Source organism: Bubalus bubalis, chromosome 21 (genome assembly GCF_019923935.1).
Source record: "Bubalus bubalis isolate 160015118507 breed Murrah chromosome 21, NDDB_SH_1, whole genome shotgun sequence".
Classification (NCBI taxonomy): Eukaryota; Metazoa; Chordata; class Mammalia; order Artiodactyla; family Bovidae; genus Bubalus; species Bubalus bubalis.
In genome coordinates this window covers 50,963,259-50,983,905 of record NC_059177.1, presented here as the reverse complement: position 1 = coordinate 50,983,905, position 20,647 = coordinate 50,963,259, and the positions used below count along the sequence as shown (strand labels likewise).

At 43.2% G+C, this 20,647-nt stretch overlaps 1 protein-coding gene across 1 annotated transcript in view; it reads right to left on the bottom strand.

The window, feature by feature from the left end:
• The window catches only part of SLC25A20 (solute carrier family 25 member 20), a 35,087-nt gene continuing 14,440 nt past the window's right edge, over positions 1-20,647 (bottom strand). The window contains exons 4-9 of the mRNA XM_006065142.4: positions 19,393-19,483; positions 3,323-3,440; positions 2,489-2,561; positions 2,006-2,115; positions 1,284-1,408; positions 1-863 (exon numbers count right to left, since the gene is read on the bottom strand). Of these exons, the coding sequence (XP_006065204.1) occupies positions 801-863; positions 1,284-1,408; positions 2,006-2,115; positions 2,489-2,561; positions 3,323-3,440; positions 19,393-19,483 (580 nt within the window). The 3' untranslated portion in view covers positions 1-800. The remainder of the gene's footprint in view (positions 864-1,283; positions 1,409-2,005; positions 2,116-2,488; positions 2,562-3,322; positions 3,441-19,392; positions 19,484-20,647) is intronic.

Sequence of the window (20,647 nt, the reverse complement as noted above, 5' to 3'; positions counted from 1 at the left end):
TGAAAATTAGAAACAATATTTATTATTTCCTGTCCAAATAGGGCGCTCTCATGAGAAAAGAGTGTGCAAAAAGAGTCTTCCTACACCCTGGGCTTTCTCACTTTCTCACTTATCCTAGCAAGCTGGGATGGTCTATTCAAAACTCTCCTCACTGTGTAGGAGGGAAAGCTTTTCACCAACTCCTGGGAAATTAGGCTACTCTAGTTTTAATTCTGATTACTTGTATGCATTAAACAAAACAAAACCCGAGTGTTAACAGGCTCTCTGCCCCTAGGCACATTTGCTCAGTCTGCATAGACAGACAGATGCAGGCCTCAGGTCCACATTCCCATGTGGACCTGGAGCTGTGCAGGCCAGGATTAGAGGATACCCTGGTGGGTGTTCCTGGCTAGGGATCCAGGAAGGCCCCAGCTCCTAGTCAGCTGGCTGAAAACATGCAGAGTGTCTCCAGTGAGAGGCTGACAGTCCCTCTTTGTTGAAGAGTATTCTGGGTGTAGGAGGGCTAGTAGTCAACTGGCAGACAGCACCCTGGCCACAGGTGGTATGTGGTCTAGAAGCTACTTATTCCACCTCCAAGTCCTCATGAGATCCCTTAAATTGACAAGAGAGGATTCAAGTTGCAAAATGGCAAATTACACCAGGTAGAGGGTGTGATTAAGACAATGGTCTCGACAGGTCCATGCACAGAGCTCTCATCCCACCATCCCCCTCTCCTCACACCTCAGGACCACCTAGTCCTGCCCACTGTTCTTCCTGGATGACAGCTTCTGGCATCCTGAAGCCTGGAGCAGCCTTCAGCCTCACAAGTTGGGCACGGCCCAGTTAAGGAACTTCATGGCAACTTCAAAGCCCAGGAAACAGGCCTGAGAAGGGGTTGGAAGGAAGAGAAAAGCCAACAGGAGTTGTGGCTACTCACAGAGACCCCCAGCCTTGTGCTCAGCTGGCCCTGTCAGGACCAAAACCCGTTCCTAATCTTACCCCCTCCTCAACTCACGGAATCAAGCTGTGCTTTCTCATCCCTAATAGGGAAAGAAAATGCATGTCCCACAACTGGCCACTTCTGATGGCCATGCCAGGAAGTCAAAGCTCCTCACCTTGGAGAATCACAAAGGTAATTCATCTGACAGGTTTAGGAAAGGGGACAAATAAGGAGGCTCTGGCTGAGGGTGGGACTCCAGAAAAACTGAGCCCCCAGTTCAATCTCAGAAGCAAGCAAAATCAGACCACCTGCACTCTGCTCTGAGCCCCAAATGGAAAAAGCATAGCCCCCGCCAGTCACTCACCGCGTTGGCTGGGAAGGCTCGGATCATCACTGCATTGAAGCCCTTGTACAAGGATGTGATGCCTTCATCCCGGATCAGCTCCCTCAGCACATCTCTGAAACCATTAGGATATTTCCCAGGAGGCGCTGTGGGCAGAACCCAACCGTTAAGGCTTCAGGAAGCTTTCTGACCTGACCATGGTGACCTACATGGGGACAATTTTGTAGTCAAGTCTTCCTGCAGGGCCACAGCACCAGGGAGAGGCTACTGTGTGGGTCACCCAGGACCAGTCCACAGACAACACAGTTAACCCTGGAACAAACCAATGTCTGGATTATACTAGTGCCGAGGGAACGGGGAAAAGAATGAACAATGAAACAGTCCTTCCGCTCATGTGGGGGAGGAAGGCTGACGTGACTTCTTCTCTCACTTTTTTTGGGTCACATTGCGCAGCATGTGGATCTTCGTTCACCAAGGATTGAACCTGTGTCCCATCTAGTGGAGTATTAACACTGGACCACCAGGGAAGTCCTTCTCTCAGTTACTTTATCTTTAGGCTGACAAGAAAATGAGTCTCACATTCTCAGGACACAAATGACTACATGGGAGAATTCTGGCCAGACACTCGCTGAGGGCTACTGTGGAGAGGGAGTGTGCCTAAGACCTTAAGAGCTCCGTATCCCAGGGGCAGCCAGTTTGGGGGCCCACTCCAACCCCATCCACCCCTCCTCTCCCCTACTAACCAGTCTGGAAGCGGGACTTGAGCACGTCTGGGGGGATTGCCACAGCCCAGTTGAAGATCCCCGCAAAACCCCCAGCCACCAGGATCCGAGGCACGCTGAGCTCATTGACGCTGCAGAATATCAAACACAGCCCTGGTCACACAAAGGCTGTGAGAGTGGCATTCAGATCATCCCTCTCTGTGCAGACCTGGCAGCCACAGAGAAGGAGGAACTGGCTGGAGGGAGGTGGTCCAAGGCCAAGACTCCTGTGACAAGGTAGCTGCCATTCTTTGGAGGAGGTTTTCTGTACTTGTTTCAAACCCTTGCTCCACTGGGTGAGGCACAGAGTAAGAGGTATTGGTATTAGCTGGGGCTCAACAGTAACAAGAGGAAAGCAGACATGGAGACAGAAGCAGGTCCCATTTCTGCCTTCAGACCCACTAATGGGCAAGGGAAACCTACCGGTAATGAGGGAAAGTGGCTTCTAAGCTCTTCTGTTCTCACCTCTTTCCCTCTGGAGTGAAGATATTTTTCAGCCACTCATATGTCATGAAATACATGCCACTGGCTGGAACATCTGTTAGTGGCAAGAAAGATGTAAAATAAATGACAGAAAAGCCTCACAGATTTCTTGATCTTAGGAGAGCCAACCTTGGCATTGGACCCTTGAAGGTTTCCTGAGAAGTTCCTCAGCAGCACTTCCTATCTACAGTGATCAGAGGTGGCTCTGGGGCCAGCACTGGTGTCAGTGAGCACAAACAAGCATGACATTATTTCACCTTCAGAGGCCCTCTGAGTGGTCCCCACTAATATGCCCACTCCAAGCAGTTTTAACTGGAGCTAACATCCGGCCTTCCTCCGAGCTGCCATCTCAGGGCTATCTCTGGCGCCTGGTGCCACCCCCGTAGGACATGCCTCTCAAGCCAAATAGAGCTCCACTGTTACTAAGTCATTCTTCTTTTTCTGGCTACACCACATGGCACCAGGGATCAAACCCATGCCCCCTGCATTGGAAGCTTGGAGTCTTAACCACTGGACCACCAGGGAAGCCTCGTATGGTATTCCTTTTTCCCACTCATCCCTCCAGCCATGCTTTCCATCTACTTGCTACTGCCACTGTCATGATTTCCACCCTTGGGGGCCAGCCGACCAGAAGGATGGAAGGTCCCCCCATTCTCATGCGTGTCCATGCTGGCCAGAGGTGAAATGGCCTAAAAGCAGGACACACCGTGCCAGCCCTATCAGGGCTGTGGCATGTACGATGCCAAGGCTAATCCAGAGATCCAGGCAAGACCTCCCTGTGGCAAATCCACCACAGGTGGAGGGCTCAAAGGTTACCTCGCATGAGCGTGAGTACAGTCCCCTTGTAGATCCCTCGGATCCCAGCCTCCTTGTATAGCTTCTTCGCGCAGTCCAAAGGACCAGTGTACTTGGTCTCCCCTGAGGAAGCCTGAATCTGAGAGGGCGGAAAGAATCGTCAAGTCAGCAAGAGCAACATCCAAGTCAACAGACTCAGCAGGCTACGAAAGAGTGCATAGTGAGTGTGCCAGTGGTCATTATGCATTAGATCAATGACAGACTTCACTGGCACACCGACAGTTGTTTAGAATGTATAATGTTGGTGGAAGTCACTATGAACTAAGGCTAGGTGAAAATATGACAAAATACATACACACTGATTAGGAAAAAATAAAAAACAGCAGAGGAACTGGAAAGTAAGTTGAAAAATAAATTCCCAAGCATCTTTATCCCCAATAAACGTAGTTGGAAGTTCTAGAAAGGACTAGACAAATATTTCAGTCATTTACTTATTCCTTCAACAAATATCCATGGAATACTAAATCCATTCCAAGCTCTAAGTGATCATGAAGCTTGGTTAAGAGACGGTGAGCTGGAAATTGTATTCAGAGCTCTAAGTGCTTGGACAGAGGTCCTGTGCAGAGCCAGGGGAGGGTCAAGGAGAGGCCCTCTGTCCCAGTCTCTTAATTAATTAAGAAAATTAAATGTGTATTAATTTTTTTAAATACCATCCTTGTAGAGAAGGGCGACAAAAGGAAGCAAATGTAGAAAAATATGGGAAACCTATTGAAAATGTGTTCATTTCCCCAAGAACCTGAGGGCAAGCAGGAGGTATTCCAGAAAAGATCTGAAAGAAAGAAAGCCTGTACAGGATCCAAAGCAAGTACAGAGTCAAGAGGAATCTGAACATATGAGGGCATCAACCAAAGAGTAATTAAAGTTGGAAAGGGAGTTCATATTTAAGACTTCCCAAGGAGAAATGCTTACAAAATAAATATATAAATTCGACAATTTTTGTACATACCAACAACTAGTTGAAGAATAATGGAAAAGAATCTCATTCAAAATAACAAAATATATGTGCATCAAGCCATAGGATTGGCGTAAATAAAACTCTAAAAACTTTCCAAGGGATATAAAAGAAGAGGTGAATAAAAAGAGAGTAAGAGTTTTGTTGGGCTTCCCTGGTGGCGCACTAGTAAAGAATCCATCTGCCAATCCAGGAGACACGGTGTGACGCCTGGGTCAGGAAGATCCCCTGGAGAAGAAAAGAGCAACCCACTCGCATATTCTTGCCTGGAAAATTCCATGGACAGAGGAACCTTGAGGGCTACAGTCCATGGGATCTCAAAAGAGTAAGATGTGACTTAGCAACTGAAGAATAACAACAACAGTTCTGATTAGGAAAAGTTTTCAATCAGGAAGATGTCAATTTATCTAAAAATAATAAACTTAAGACAATATCCGGTTGAGTATCAATGGCTTTTAAAACAAAATATGACTTCCCCAGATGATCCTGCCACAGGTGAACCTGGTATGTCTGAGGGACGGCAGGGTGGCCCATGTTATCAGAAGATGCTAGAGTTGACTCACAGTGACCTGCGGGGACAAAGAGGATGGAGCATGGAGGTGCCATAGGAACAGAATCCGTTCACTGTAATGTATGGTATAGACCATAAACAGGAAACAAGTGAGGAGCACCTTACAGTCACCCAGAACAGTGAGGAAGGTGACCTGGGGCCACCGGTTTACAATGGAGGTGGTGGGAAGGAGTAGACTTGGGATACGGTAAAAGCCAGCTTAACTGTTCAACAAACAGGATGTGTTCAATGAGACAAAAAGGAATCTAGGAGGACTCTGGGGTTTTAGGGCTGAACAACTAGACAGATGGTATTGCCCCCAACAGAGCTGTAGAAGGCTGTAAGTGAAGCAAGGACTGAGGAAGGCCAGGAGTTCAGCTTTGCACATGGTGACTTTGAGGCGCCTATTAGTGTCCAGAGGGAATGTTGGATGAACTAGTCCAGAGTGCAGGAAAAATCTGTGCTGGTGATACAAACTGGAAAATCGTCATCATACAGATTGTGTCTAAAAGTCATGAGACAAGAAGAAATCATCGGTGAGATGAGTGTAATAGCACTGAGTCTCGTGCACGTGAACATTAAAAGATTGAGAAGATGATGATGAATCAACAAAGGACATAGAGAAGGAGCAGCCAAGTAGGTAGAAAGTCAGGAGAGAAGCCAAGTGAAGACAGCTCTTCAAGGAAGAGTAGGGGACCAGTTGAGTCCAATTCTGTTGATGAATCAAGATGGATCTATGTCCAGGTTCAAGAACTGAACACTGGACTTAGTGTAAAAGTCACTAGTGACCTTGATAAAAGTAGTTTTGTTAGTGTTGTGAGGCAAAAGCCAGTCTGATGTATGTTTAACTATTAGAGAAGAGGTACTGGAGACAACGAGTGGGGAAAAAAACAACAAAAATGAAAAACTTTTTCCAAGAGTTTCAATGTAAGAGGGAGTATAGACAGAGCTTCCCTGATGAAAGGATAAAGAATCTGCCTGCAATACAGGAGACAAAGGAGATTAGGGTTTGATCCCTGGGTCAGGAAGATGCCCTGGAGGAGGAAATGGAAACCCACTCCAGTATTCTTGCCTAAAGAATCCCATGGACAGATAAGCCTGGCGGGCTATAGTCCATGGGGTCACAGAGTCAGACATGACTGAGTGACTAAGCACCCGTGCATGAACATGCACAGAGCAAAAACAGGAAGCCCAGAAATGGAGGTGGAAGGTAAAAGAGAGAAGTCTGTATTTTTAAGGTGAAAACAGAAGCAGGTTCATGCCTTTATTGCCAAAGAGAACAATCTACTAGAAAGCAAAAACTGATGCTGACCTTTATTGCCAAACAGAACAATCTACTAGAAAGCAAAAACTGATGCTGAAGGAGAGAAAGAAGAACTGCTGAACAAGGTCTCTGAATGGGCAAGAGGGGTTAGGAGATGGGGTCAAGCAGAAGCAGAAGCATGGGCCATTCTTGGTGGAAACAGGCCAGGCAGCCACAGATGTAGTCAGGTGCCAGTGGGGCAGTGGAGGGCATCTGGTAAAGTTCTCTTCTGGCGGTTTCAGTTTTCTCTGTGGAGTAGAAAGCCAGGTCATCTGCTGAGAGGGTTGGGGTTTGAGAAGAGAAGAGAGGTACAAAGTAGCCACCCAGCAGAGTGGAGGAGTGCCCAGGGACTGTCTCATCTAGGAGCAGAAATCAGGGGGACTTCCCTGGTGGTCCAATGGTTGAGAGTCCGCCTGCCAATGCGGGGGATACGGGTTCAATCCCCGGTCTGGGAACTAAAACCCCACATGCCACGGAGCAACTGGGCCCATAGGCCATAATTACTGAAGCCCGCGTGCCTAGAGCCTGCGATCTGAAGCAAGAGAAGCCACTGCAACTAGAGAAAGCCCTTGAGCAGCAACAAAGACTAGCACAGCCAAAACTAACTAAATTAATCAAAAAAAAAGAAAAGGACTTCAGGCATAAAAGAAAAGGAAGAAGTCATGATGGAAAAGGCTAATGGACGAGGCTACTGAAAAGAAAATAAATATTCACTAACTCAAAATCAATATACAGACTTCTAGCAAGTCTTTATTCTTCCTGCTAAATACCAAACAAAAAAAAAAGCCCTAACATTATTTGTTTTAAACAAATATAAGAGGGCTCTGAGAATTTGGAGAGGAGACGCAGACTTACTAAGGACTTTCCGCCTTGAGCAATGACATCATGGTAAGTTCGCTGTATATTCTCATTTGGAATATCTCAGACTTGAGGCAGAAGATACTGGTGATCCAAGAATGCCAACAGGCACAGACTAAAAAGAAGGCCCAATGAAAGCCTGCATTCCCTAGACAAAGGATCAGAAAAGGAACAGCCTAGAAAGACAGAATATCTTTATACAAAAAACACTCTACTCCAGCCATACATCATAGAAAAAACTCACCCTCACCACATGAGCAAAGACCATGTGGGGAGCCCAACTTCCTCCTTCGCAGGGCTGTAACGAGGTACCCAACGGGCTGCCTGGGTGGAGTCAGAGAAGGCCAAAGAGGGAATGAGGACTTTCATCCCTGACAGCTGTAACCAGGGCTCTCCTGTCCTGTGTTGTCAGTGGAGCCACCAGAACTCCCACACCCACCCAACAGTGAAAAGCAGTGCCCCACCCACAAGCCTCAATAGAGGGCAAGTGGGGCCCCTGCACTTGCACTCACTTGGCAGTAACAAGGCAGCAGCCCTCGCTGCCTACTGGCGTGGTGTCAGAGAACGCCAACAGAAACAGGAAGTTTACATAGGATCCGAAATCTCAATAAAGTATGCAAATATCTGGGTTCCAACTGGAAATTGCACTAACCAGGAAGATCTCAAACGGAAAGAAAAAAGAAGCAGTAGAGGCCAACACCAAGACGACAGAGATATACGAATTCTTTGACAAACATTTTAGAGCAGGCATTGTAAAAATCCTTCAATGACGAATCGTGAATATGCTTGAAATAGATTCAAAAGATTAGAAAGCGACAGCAAAGAAAGAAAATCTTCGCACAGAAATAGAAGATATGAGGAAGAACCAAATGAAAGTTTTAGAACTGAAAAACAGCCAAAATTAAAAACTCAGTGGATGGCTCGCTCAACAGCAGAATACAGGGGAGAGATAAGGAAAAAAAACAAAAAACAAAAAACAAACCAGCATTAGAAGACAAAACAGTGGAAAGTATCCAATCTGAACAAGACACAAAACAAACTGAAACAAATTAAACAGAACCTCAGGGACTGTAACCCCATGGGGCTATATCAGAAAATCTTAATATTTGTGTCCTCACAGTCCCAGAAGAGGAGACAACAGGGTAGGACTTAACAAGTATTCAAAGAAGTCACTGCTGAAAACTCCCCAAATCTGGCAAAACATAAACACAGGCAGCTTCCCTGACAGCTCAGCTGGTCAAGGATCCGCCTTAGCCCCAGGCAAATAGCAGGGAGGGAACACAGCTCCATCCATCAACAGAAAATTGGATTAAAGATTTACTGAGCATGGCCCCGCCCATCAGAACAAGACCCAGTTTCCCCCTCAGTCTCAGTCTCTCCCATCAGGAAGCTTCCATAAGCCTCTTATCCTTTTCCATCAGAGGGCAGACAGACTGAAAACCACAATCTCAGAAAACTAACCAATCTAATCACATGGACCACAGCCTTATCTAACTCAATGAAATTATGAGCCATGCCATGTATGGCCACCCCAGATGGGCGGGTCATGGTGGAGAAGTCTGACAGAATGTGGTCCACTGGAAAAGGGAATGGCAAACCACTTCAGTGTTCTTGCCTTGAGAACCCCATGAACAGTATGAAAAGGCAAAATGATAGGATACTGAAAGAGGAACTCCCCAGGTCAGTAGGGGCCCAATATGCTACTGGAGATCACTGGAGAAATAACTCCAGAAAGAATGAAAAGACGGAGCCAAAGCAAAAACAAAACCCAGTTGTGGATGTGACTGGTGATAGAAGCAAGGTCCGATGCTGTAAAGAGGAACCTGGAATGCATAGGAACCTGGAATGTTAGGTCCATGGATCAAGGCAAAGTGGAAGTGGTCAAACAGGAGATGGCAAGAGTGAACATTGACATTCTAGTAATCAGCGAACTAAAATGGACTAGAATGGGTGAATATAACTCAGATGACCACTATATCTACTACTGTGGGAAAAAATCCCTTAGAAGAAATGCAGTAGCCATCGTAGTGAACAAGAGAATCCGAAATGAAGTACTTGGATGCAACCTCAAAAATGACAGAATGTTCATTTCCAAGGCAAACCATTCAATATCATGGTAATCCAAGTCTATGCCCCAACCAGTAATGCTGAAGAAGCTGAAGTTGAATGGTTCTATGAAGATCTACAAGACCTTCTAGAACTAACACCCCCAAAAAATGTCCTTTTCATTATAGGGGACTGGAATGCAAAAGTAGGAAGTCAAGAAACACCTGGAGTAACAGGCAAATTTGGCCTTGGAGTACCGAATGAAGCAGGGCAAAGGCTAATAGAGTTTTGCCAAGAGAACGCACTGGGCATAGTAAACACCCTTTTCCAACAACACAAGAGAAGACTCTACACATGGACATCACCAGGTGGTCAACACTGAAAACAGGTTGATTATATTCTTTGCAGCCAAAGAGGGAGAAGCTCTATACAGTCAGCAAAAACAAGACCGGGAGCTGACTATGACTCAGATCATGACCTCCTTATGGCCAAATTCAGACTTAAATTGAAGAAACCACTAGACCACTCAAAGTGAAAAGTGAAAGTAAAGTCGCTCAGTCGTGTCTGACTCTTTGTGACTCCATGGACTGTAGCCTACCAGGCTCCTCCGTCCATGGGATTTTCCAGGCAATAGTACTGGAGTGGGTTGCCATTTCCTTCTCCAGGGGATCCTCCCGACTCAGGGATCGAACCCGGGTCTCCTGCATTGCAGACAGACGCTTTACCTTCTGAGCCATCAGGAAGTCCAAGACCACTCAGGTATGACCTAAATCAAATCGCTAACAATTACACAGTGGAAATGACAAATAGATTCAAGGGACTAGATCTGATAGACAGAGTGCCTGATGAACTATGGACAGAGGTGCGTGACACTGTACAGGAGACAAGGAGCAAGACCATCCCCAAGAAAAAGAAATGCAAAAGAGCAAAATGGCTGTCTGAGGAGGCCTTACAAATAGCTGTGAAAAGAAGAGCAGCAAAAAGCAAAGGAGAAAAGGAAAGATATACCCATTTGAATGCAGAGTTCCAAAGAATAGCAAGGGGAGATAAGAAAGCCTTTCTCAGTGATCAGTGCAAAGAAATAGAGGAAAACAGTAGAATGGGAAAGACTAGAGATCTCTTCAAGAAAATTAGAGATATCAAGGGAACATTTCATGCAAAGATGGGCTCAATAAAGGACAGAAATGGTATGGACCTAAAAGAAGCAGAGGATATTAAGAAGAGGTGGCAAGAATACACAGAAGAATTGTACAAAAAAGATCTTCACAACCAAGATAATCACGATGGTGTGATCACTCACCTAGAACCAGACATCCTGGAATGCGAAGTCAAGTGGGCCTTAGGAAGCATCACTAGGAACAAAGCTAGAGGAGGTGATGGAATTCCAGTTGAGCTATTTCAAGTCCTAAAAGATGATGCTGTGAAAGTGCTGCACTCAATATGCCAGCAAATTTGGAAAACTCAGCAGTGGCCACAGGACTGGAAAAGGTCAGTTTTCATTCCAATCCCAAAGAAAGGCAACACCAAAGAATGTTCAAACTACCGCACAAAGGCACTCACCTCACATGCTAGTAAAGTAATGCTCAAAATTCCCCAAGCCAGGCTTCAGCAATACGTGAACCGTGAACTTCCTGATGTTCAAGCTGGTTTTAGAAGAGGCAGAGGAACCAGAGATCAAATTGCCAACATCCGCTGGATCATCAAAAAAGTGTGAGTCCAAGAAAAACATCTATTTCTGCTTTATTGACTATGCCAAAGCCTTTGGCTGTGTGGATCACAATAAATTGTGGAAAATTCTGAAAGAGATGGGAATACCAGACCACCTGATCTGCCTCTTGAGAAACCTATAAGCAGGTCAGGAAGCAACAGTTAGAACTGGACATGGAACAACAGACTGGTTCCAAATTGGAAAAGGAGTACGTCAAGGCTGTATATTGTCACCCTGCTTATTTAACTTATATGCAGAGTACATCATGAGAAACGCTGGGCTGGAGGAAGCACAAGCTGGAATCAAGATTGCCAGGAGAAATATCAATAACCTCAGATATGCAGATGACACCACCCTTATGGCAGAAAGTGAAGAAGAACTAAAGAGCCTCTTGATGAAAGTGAAAGAGGAGAGTGAAAAAGTTGGCTTAAAGCTCAACATTCAGAAAACTAAGACCGTGGCATCTGGTCCCATCACTTCATGGGAAATAGATGGAGAAACAGTGGAAACAGTATCAGACTTTATTTTTTGGGGCTCCAAAATCACTGCAGATGGTGACTGCAGCCATGAAATTAAAAGACACTTGCTCCTTGAAAGAAAAACTATGACCAACCTAGATAGCATATTCAAAAGAAGAGACATTACTTTGTCAACAAAGGTCAGTCTAGTCAAGCCTATGGCTTTTCCAGTAGTCATGTATGGATGTGAGAGTTGGACTATAAAGAAAGCTGAGTACCAAAGAATGGATGCTTTTGAACTGTGGTGTTGGAGAAGACTCTTGAGAGCCCCTTGGACTGCAAGGAGATCCAACCAGTCCATCCTAAAGGAAATCAATCCTGAATATTCACTGGAAGGACTGATGTTGAAGCTGAAACTCCAATACTTTGGCCACCTGATGCAAAGAGCTAACTCATTTGAAAAGACCCTGATGCTGGGAAAGATTGAAGGCGGGAGGAGAAGGGGACGACAGAGAGTGAGATGGTTGAATGGCATCACTAACTCAATGCGCATGAGTTTGAGTAAACTCTGGGAGCTGGTGATGAACAGAGAGGCCTGGTGTGCTGCAGTCCATGGGGTCACAAAGAGTCAGACATGACTGAGCGACTGAACTGAACTGAAACATAGAGATTTAAGAAGCTGACCAAAACCTAAACAGAATGCCCCAAAATAAATCCATGCCAGAGCACATCACAAATGAACTTAGTCGAAAACTGAAAACAAAGAAAGAAGCTTAAGAGTAGCCTGAGAAAAATAACACACATGGATGTGAGTTGGACCATAAAGAAGACTGAGCACCAACGAATTGATGCTTCTGAATTGTGGTGTTGGAGAAGACTCTTGAGAGCCCCTTGGACGGCAAGAAGATCAAACCAGTCAATCCTAAAGGAAAGCAGTCCTGAACATTCACTGGAAGGACTGACGCTGAAGCTGAAGCTCCAATACTTTAGCCACCTGATGTGGAGAGCCAACTCACTGAAAAAGACCTTGATGCTGGGAAAGATTGAAGATAGAAGCAGAAGGGGGCGACAGAGGAGGAGATGTTTGGATAGCATCACTGACTCAATGGACATGAATTTTAACAAACTCTGGGGGATGGTGAAGGACAGGGAAGCCTTGTAGTCCATGGGGTCACAAAGAGTTGGACATGACTTAGCAACCGAAGAACAACACTGAAATATTTAGAATGACAGCAGAAACTGGGGAGAGTAGAAAGGAGTGGCACAGTATCTTTCAGGAGCTGAAAGCAAAGAACTGTCATCCCAGGATCCTATGTCAAGTGAAAATATTCTTCAGGAATAAAAGGAAAAGCAGGCATTCTTAGATGAAAGAAAACTAAGCGACTTTGTCATTCGCAGATATATCCCAAGAGAATGGCTAAAGGAAGTTCTTTAAACAGAAAAGAAAGTTTAAAAGAAGGAACTCTGGAACATCAGGAAGAACACGGTAAGCAAAAATATGGAATATTATATAATGGTAATATGAAGAACATTTACACAGTGAGAAAAGGGCCAATCCACCAAGAAGACATAGCAATTCTAATTGTGTATACATTAAACAAAAAACTGCAAACTATGTGAAGGGACACTAATAGAATTGAAAGAAGAAACAAACTCACAGTAACAGCTGGAGATTTCTAATTCCTCCATCAACAAACAGAACAACTGGACAGAAAATCGTCAAGGATAAAGAATTCAACACCATCAATCAACAGGATATAATCGACATTTACAGATTATGCCACCAAACAACAGCAGCACACACGTTCTTTTTAAATGCCCGTGGCACACAAACAAGATAAACCATATCCAAGGCCATAAAGCAACCCTCAAGAAATTTAAAAGAATGTAAATGATACAGAATATGTTCTTCAATCACGATGGACTCAAACCGGAAATCAATACTCTCCAACGCTTGGAAACTGAATAACACTCTTCAAAAGCAATTCAAAAAGGAAGTCCCAAAGGAAACCTGAAAACACACTCAATTGACTGAAAACTGAAATATATTGGAGTTTGTGGGACATAGCTAAAGCAATGCTGAGAGGAAACTTTATAGCACTGCCTGCACACTTCAGAAGAGAGGAAAGGCTTCAAACCAATATTCTAAGCTTGCACTTCAAAAGCTTAAAAAAAAAAGAGAGAGAGAGAGAAAAGAAAAGCAAACTAAACCCAAAAACAAGCAAAAGGAAGGAGATCATAAAAACAGAAGCAGAAACCAATGGAATTGAAAACAGAAAAATAATAAAGAAAATCAAAGAGGGGAGTTCCCCGTTGGCCTAGCGGTTAGGATTCTGGGCTTTCATTGCCATGGCCTGGTTTCAATCCCTGGTCGAGGAACTGAGATCCTACAAGCTGCGTTACACAGCTGAAAAAAAAAAAGAGAAAGAAAAATCTTTTTTGAAAAGATCAATAAAAACTGACAAACCTCTAGTGAGTCTGACAAAGAAAAAAGAAAGAGAAGTCACAGATTACTAATACCAGGAATAAAACAGAAGATAATACCACAGACCCTGCAGACATAAAAAAGACAATAAAGGAGTACTACAAACAACTTTACACACACATATTTGACAACTTAGATAAAAAAACAAAAACTATCACAATTTTCCCAATATGAAATAAGTAATTTGAATAGGCCTGTAACTTTAAAGAAAGCTGAATTCATAATTTAAAAATTTCTTCCCCCAAATCTCAAGCCTATATGATTTCACTATAAAACTGTACCAATTCTACCAAATGTTTACAGAAAAATCAACACATATTCTATACAGTAGAAGTGGGAACAATTCCTAATTCATTTTATGAAGCTAGTATTACTCTGATATCAAAACCAGACAAAGACAATATAGAAAAAAAATGACAGACTAATATCTCTCATGACTATAGATGAAAAATCCTTAACAAAATATAAGAAAATAGAACTCAGCAATATATAAAGGGGAGTTTATTCCAGTAATGAGGAATTGGTTCAGTGTTCAAAAATCAATGGAAGTAATTCACTATATTAAGAGTTTAGGAGAAAAATCACACGATCACATTAATAAAGGAAGAAAAAACATTTGACAAAAGTCAATATCCATAAAACTCTCAGAAAAAGAGGAAGAGAAGGTAACCTTCTCAAGTTGACAAAGAGTATCTAGCAATGCGGGAGACCTGGGTTCGATCCCTGGGCTGGGAAGATGCTCTGGAGGAGGGCATGGCAACCCACTCCAAAATTACATCTGTGTCTCTTATACTGGCAGGAGGATTCTTTTCCACTGAGCCACCTGGGCTTCCCTGAGATTATATTTAATGGTGAAATGCTGAACACTTCCCCATAAGATTGGGAACAAGGAAAAAATATCCATTCTCATCAGTCTTATTCAACATGGTACTGGAAGTTCTAGCCAGTGAAATAAGGATATAAAAGGTAAACAGATCAGAAATGAAGAAATAAAACTGTGTCTGTTTGCAAATAACAAGATTATCTACATAGGAAATCCCAAAGAATCTACAAAAAAATTTTTTTTTAGAATTAATAAGAGCGTTCCTGAAGGTTCACAAGATACAAAATTAACATACAAAAATCAATTGTATTTCAGGCTTCCCTGGTGGTCCAGTGGTTAAGAATCTGCCTGCCAATGCAGGGGACACTGGTTCAATCCCTGATCCGGGAAGATCCCACATGCCACAAGGCAACTAAGCCCGTGTGTCACAGCTACTGAGCTCACGTGCTGCAAATACTCAAGTCCAAGTGCCCTCGAGCCTGTACTCCACAACAAGAGAAGTCACCGCAATGAGAAGCCGGCACACTGCAACTAGAGACTAGAACCCACTCACCGTGACTAGAGCAAGCCCTTGAGCAGCAACAAAGACCCAGCACAGACAAAAATAAAAATAAATAAATATTTTTAAAATGAATTGTGTTTCTACAAACTAGCTATAAACATGCAGACAACAAAATTAAAATTATAATACCATTTACAATGCCACTTTACAGAGGACTTAGGTGTGTAAGAAAACACATTAAGAGCTTATATGCTGAAAACTACACAATGCTGATGAAAGAAATTAAAGTTCTAAATAAATGGAGAGGTGTAACATGTCTGGGTATTGGAAGACTCAAAATAATGTGTTAATTCTACCCAAGTTGATCTATAGATTCAACATACTCTCAGCAAGAATTTTCTCAGTTTTCTAAATTATCCTAAAATTAACATGGAAAAAACAAAGAAATTAGAACAGCGAGAACAGTTTTTAAATTTTTTATTTTGCTTGGCTATGTTGAGTCTTAGTTACAGCATTGGGTCTTGGTTGCAGTGCGTGGGTTCCAGGGTGTGTGGCCTCAGTAGTTGTGGTCTTCAGACTTAGTTGCCCCGTGGCATGTGGGATCTTAGTTCCTGCACCAGGGATCGGACCCACACTCCCTTCCTTGGAAGGCAGATTTCCAACCACTAGACCACCAGGGAAGTCCCAGTTTTGTTTTGTTTTTAAAGAATAAAGTGGGAGGGATCAGTCTAGACAGTTTCAAGACTTAGCCAATGGCTATACTAATCAAGACTGTGTAATATTAATGAAGGGAAAGTTGCATAAATCAATGAAAGAAAACAGAGTACACAGAAGTAGACCCACACAAATATACTCAACTGATTTTTAACAGAGGTGCAAATTAATTCAGTAGAATAAAGGTAAATCTCCAGGAAATGGTATGGTGCAACTGGATAGCCCCACGGGGGGAAAAAACCCTCTGACCTAATTCTCATACATGATACAAAACTTAACTCAAAATGGACTCACAAACCTACATGGAAAAGGTAAACTATAAATAAAACTTTCAGAAAAAAGCATATAAGAAAATCTTTGGGATTTCAGGCTAGGAAAAGATTCCTTAAGATCTGATGTCCTAAACATCCAAAACCCTACCTATAAAAGAGAAATGATGAACAAACTGGACTTCATCAAAATGTAAACGTTTGCTCTAAAGACTCTGCTGAGAGGATGAAAAGACAAACTATACACTGGGAGAAAATAATATGCAAACCACATATCTGACAAAGCAATAGTATCTAGAATAAAGGACTCTCAAAACTCAGTAATAATAATAAAAAAATCCCAAATAATCCAATTAGAAAATGGGCAAAACACATGAACAGACATTTCACCAAATAGGATACACTGATAGCAAATGAGCACATGAAAAGATATTCAACACCTTCAGCTATTAGAAGAATACAAATTAAAATGAGGTATCACTATACATCTCTCAGGATGGCTAAAATTAAGAATAGTGACAACACCAAATGTTGGTTAGGATGCACAGAAACTGGATCACTCATACTGTGCTCATGGGAATGTAAAATGATACAGTTACAGTAGAAAAAGATTGGTAGTTTCTTTAAACATGCATGGAATTTCCCTGGAGGTCCAGTGGTTAAGACTCTGCACATCCACTGCAGGGGACATGGGTTTGATCCCTGGTCAGGGAGCTAAGATTACACATGCCATGTGGCGTGGCCATAAGAAACAAAAAAAGAAAACTAAACATGTAACTACCATATGACTCAGCAATTATACCTCTGGGCACTTATCCCAGAGAAACGAAGATTGATTTTCCCAGAAAAATCTCTGTACATGAATGTTTATAGCATCTTTATTTATAACAGCCCTAAACTGGAAACAACCCAGATGTCCTTCAATGGATAAAAATTAAACATATCTGTAGTACACCCATACTATGGGACTACTAAAAAGGAATGAAATATTCATACATTCCACAATCTGTACAACTCTCCAGAAAATTTACGCTAAGTTGAAAAGGCCAATCTGAAAAGGTTACATACTGTATGATTCCATTTACACATGTCTTGAAGTTACAAATTTATAGCAATGGAGTTCAGATTAGTGATTGCTGGGGTGGTTAAGAACTGGAGTGGAGGGACTTCCCTGGCATTTCAGTGGTTAAGACTCCTCACTTCCAATGTAGGGAGTGTGGATTCCATCCCTGGTCAGGGAAGGAAGATCCCACATGCTGTGCAGGCAGCCGAAAGAAAAAAGGACTGGTGTGGGGAAAAGAAAATGAAAGTGGCTATTCAAGGGCTACATGAGGCATCGATGGCATGATAGAATTGTTCTGCATCTTGACTGTATCAAATGTCAGTATTCTGGTTGCGATATTATACTACAGTTTCATAATACGTTACCTCTGTGGAAGAACGAGGTAAAGAGCATGTGGGATGTCTTTGTATATTTATTTCTTTTCTTCCCTTTGTATTATTTCTTACAACTGTAAGTGAACCTTTAATTATCTCAAAATAAAACATTTAATTTAAACAATGCACAAAATTAAATGACTAATGCAAAGCATGAAAAAGATTTGCCACATATGATAAGAAATTAATAACCTTAACATTTCCAAAGTGTTTAGGGGTGGAGGAGTAGGAGGTATTAATTATTGGGTGAAGACAGGCTACAAGGATGTATTGCACAACATGGGGAATAGAGCCAATATTTTGCAATAACTGTAAAAGGACTGCAACATCTAAAAATTGTATAAAGATTTTTTTAAATCAGGGACTTTCCTGGTGGTCCAGTGGTTGACTCCACACTCGCAACGGAGGGGGCACAAGGTTCCATTCCTAGTTGGAGAACTAAGATCCCATGTGTCGCGTTTAATATTATTATGATAATATTAAATCAAAACATGTCTAAAGCTTTTATAAATCAAACAAACTGACAAATGAGCAAAGAATACAAAGAGGTGTTTCACGAAGGATAGATATAAACAGCTAATATGAATCAAAGTAATTAAGCTCACCGACAATAAAAAGCAAGAAAAACTAAAACAATGCAAATTTTTCACACAACACACTAGCAGAGATTGTAAATTAGATGCTGCAGAATCTGCTGGGAAGTGAGAGCTCTTCTTCCACTGATGGGAATAGAAAGTGACAGACCTTTCTAGGAGGGCCACTTAGTAACCTACATTACTAACGCACATACATTATGTGCATGTACTCAGTCACCCAGTCGTGTCTGACTCTTTGCGACCCCACAGGCTCCTGTCCAGGGGATTTTCCCAGGAAGAATACTGGAGTGGATTGTCATTTTCTCCTCCAGGGGATCTTCCCTACCCAGGGTTCGCACCCAAGTCTCCTGCATTGGCAGGCGGATTCTTTACCATTAAACCACCAGGAAACCCCAACGTGTGTTGAAAATTCTTTTAAAACTGCGTATCTTTAAATATACTAATTTCAAGTCTAGACATTTATCCTAAGAAAATAATCAGGAACACATGCAGAGACTTATTCATAAAATCTTCACTATGATATATAATTTGGATTATCCCCGGATAAAGGATTATTGGGTAAATTACAGCCCTGAATTGAAATAAAGCACAGAAAATGATGTCTGAGAAAAATAATCACAAAAATATTGTGACAAAGCAAATGAAAAAAGCTGGTTACAAAACTATGGCAGTATGTGACCCCAATTTTATTTCAAAAGATAAATTTTTTTAAATATACATGTTTACTGAAAAGATGAAGAATTCACACAGAAAGTATAATGGTGCTTACCTCATGGGTGATAAATACATTGTTTTCTTTGTGCTTCTCTGCATTACCTAAATTTTTCTAGCAAAGACTATGTACTAAATTGCTTCGGCCGTTAGAAGAAAAAAGCAGTGCTGCTTTTTTTTTAAAGGGAGCCCTGTGTGGTAAGGCAAGCAGCCAGTTCACAGCCTTAGCCTGGGAACAAGCTCAGGCACTCTAAGGGCGCTGAGCCTTTGGGCAGTGGGTGCAGACAGACGATGTTGCCCAAGAGCAGCCTCCCTTCCACCTCTGAAGACACACGACTCACCTTTTGGAGTTCTGAAGTAGCTGCTAACAAAGGTGGATAAGTCTGAGTTGACCCATCACACGAGTGACATTTGGTTCATTTGTTACACTGTCCTGGTTCTTGACTCTAGTACAACTGCTTCCATGTTCCTAAAAACCTTGAAACTGTTTGCACACCTGATCTGAAGCCTTTATAAAGGGTAAAAGGACATACACATCCACCCAAAATTGTATACCCAGTAGAAAAGCTAGCTGCCTGCCTCCAAACAATATCTTCCCCAACCCTGATCACATCCTCACCTGTAGCAAGCACTTGATTCGCTCTCCAGGGGTCATAATTCCTGTGGTGAATACTCCAGACAACATCCCAGCTGCAAATATCTGGGGGTAGCTGTATTGAAAACAAAAACAAAAGGCAAGAACCTGTGACTAACTACTCAGAACAGAGGCAGCCCCAGCAAAGAAAAAAAAAATTAAATAAGTACTCGGACTGGGCGGAAGTCCAGCACAAATAGATTATGTTTCACACCAAAGCCAAGTTCTATGTATATTCTGACGTCAAATTTCCCAGGGCAGGGGTCTCAGTGCCGAGAACAATATGAGCTTGGTCACAAGGCCCACGGGCACACTCAGATGGCCTCAGTCATGGGAGAGGTTCTCCCCTGGCCGGCCATGCAGTGACTATGGATGAGTTTCCAGGCCTCTCTGAGCCTTGATCAGCAAAGTTCAGGGTTGTTGTGCGAAATAGCCTATAATCCAGGATGTAGACCTCAGTTAACCCCAGATCTCCTCCAATCTCCCCTTCTCTGGATCACCAAGAGCCTGATAACACTTTAAGCCAAGACTCACACAGGACAGCGTCAAGGCCAGGGGAATGGCTGTGGCCATATCCACAGGCCAAGTTGTGAGGTATGTGCTGTAAGCTGCTGGGAAATGCCCTGTCATGGATGGCACCCAATCAGGTGTGATGGGTCCTATGGCTTCTGTGCAGGGAATAGTCCTCCAGTGGCCAGAGATCTGGATCCTCACCGCAGCCCTCACAGAATGAACCACACTGAGTATGTGAAGGAACAGGAGGCTCCTAGCATCACTGCCTGTGCCGCCTCTGACCTCTCCTTTTCTTTCCGAGATTAAGGAAAATCTGGTCTCCAGGCAGACTGGTCTCAGAGGCAATGGAGCAGAGTTACAATTTTGCATTTCAACCGAGTTCCCACAATTGAGCACAAGTTGATGAAAAACTTCACCCTCTTGCCTGACCCTCAGGCCCCTCCAGACCCCAGGCCTCCAGAAGCCAAGCCTTTAGGACTATCCCACCCCACAAGGAGCCCAAAACCTGGAGAAGAGATGTCAAATGGAAATAGGGAGACATCCACTTCCAGTCCTGACATCAAGTTTCCCAGGGCGGAGGTCTCAGTGCCAAGAGCAATACGAGCTTGGTCACGAGGCAGGGCACTGGTCTCAATGGCTGTTTTTCCTGTGCACTCACCCCAGACAGGCCTCACACAACTACCTCAGGCGTGCAAGCCCAGCACACAGGCTGTTTGCTCAACCATTG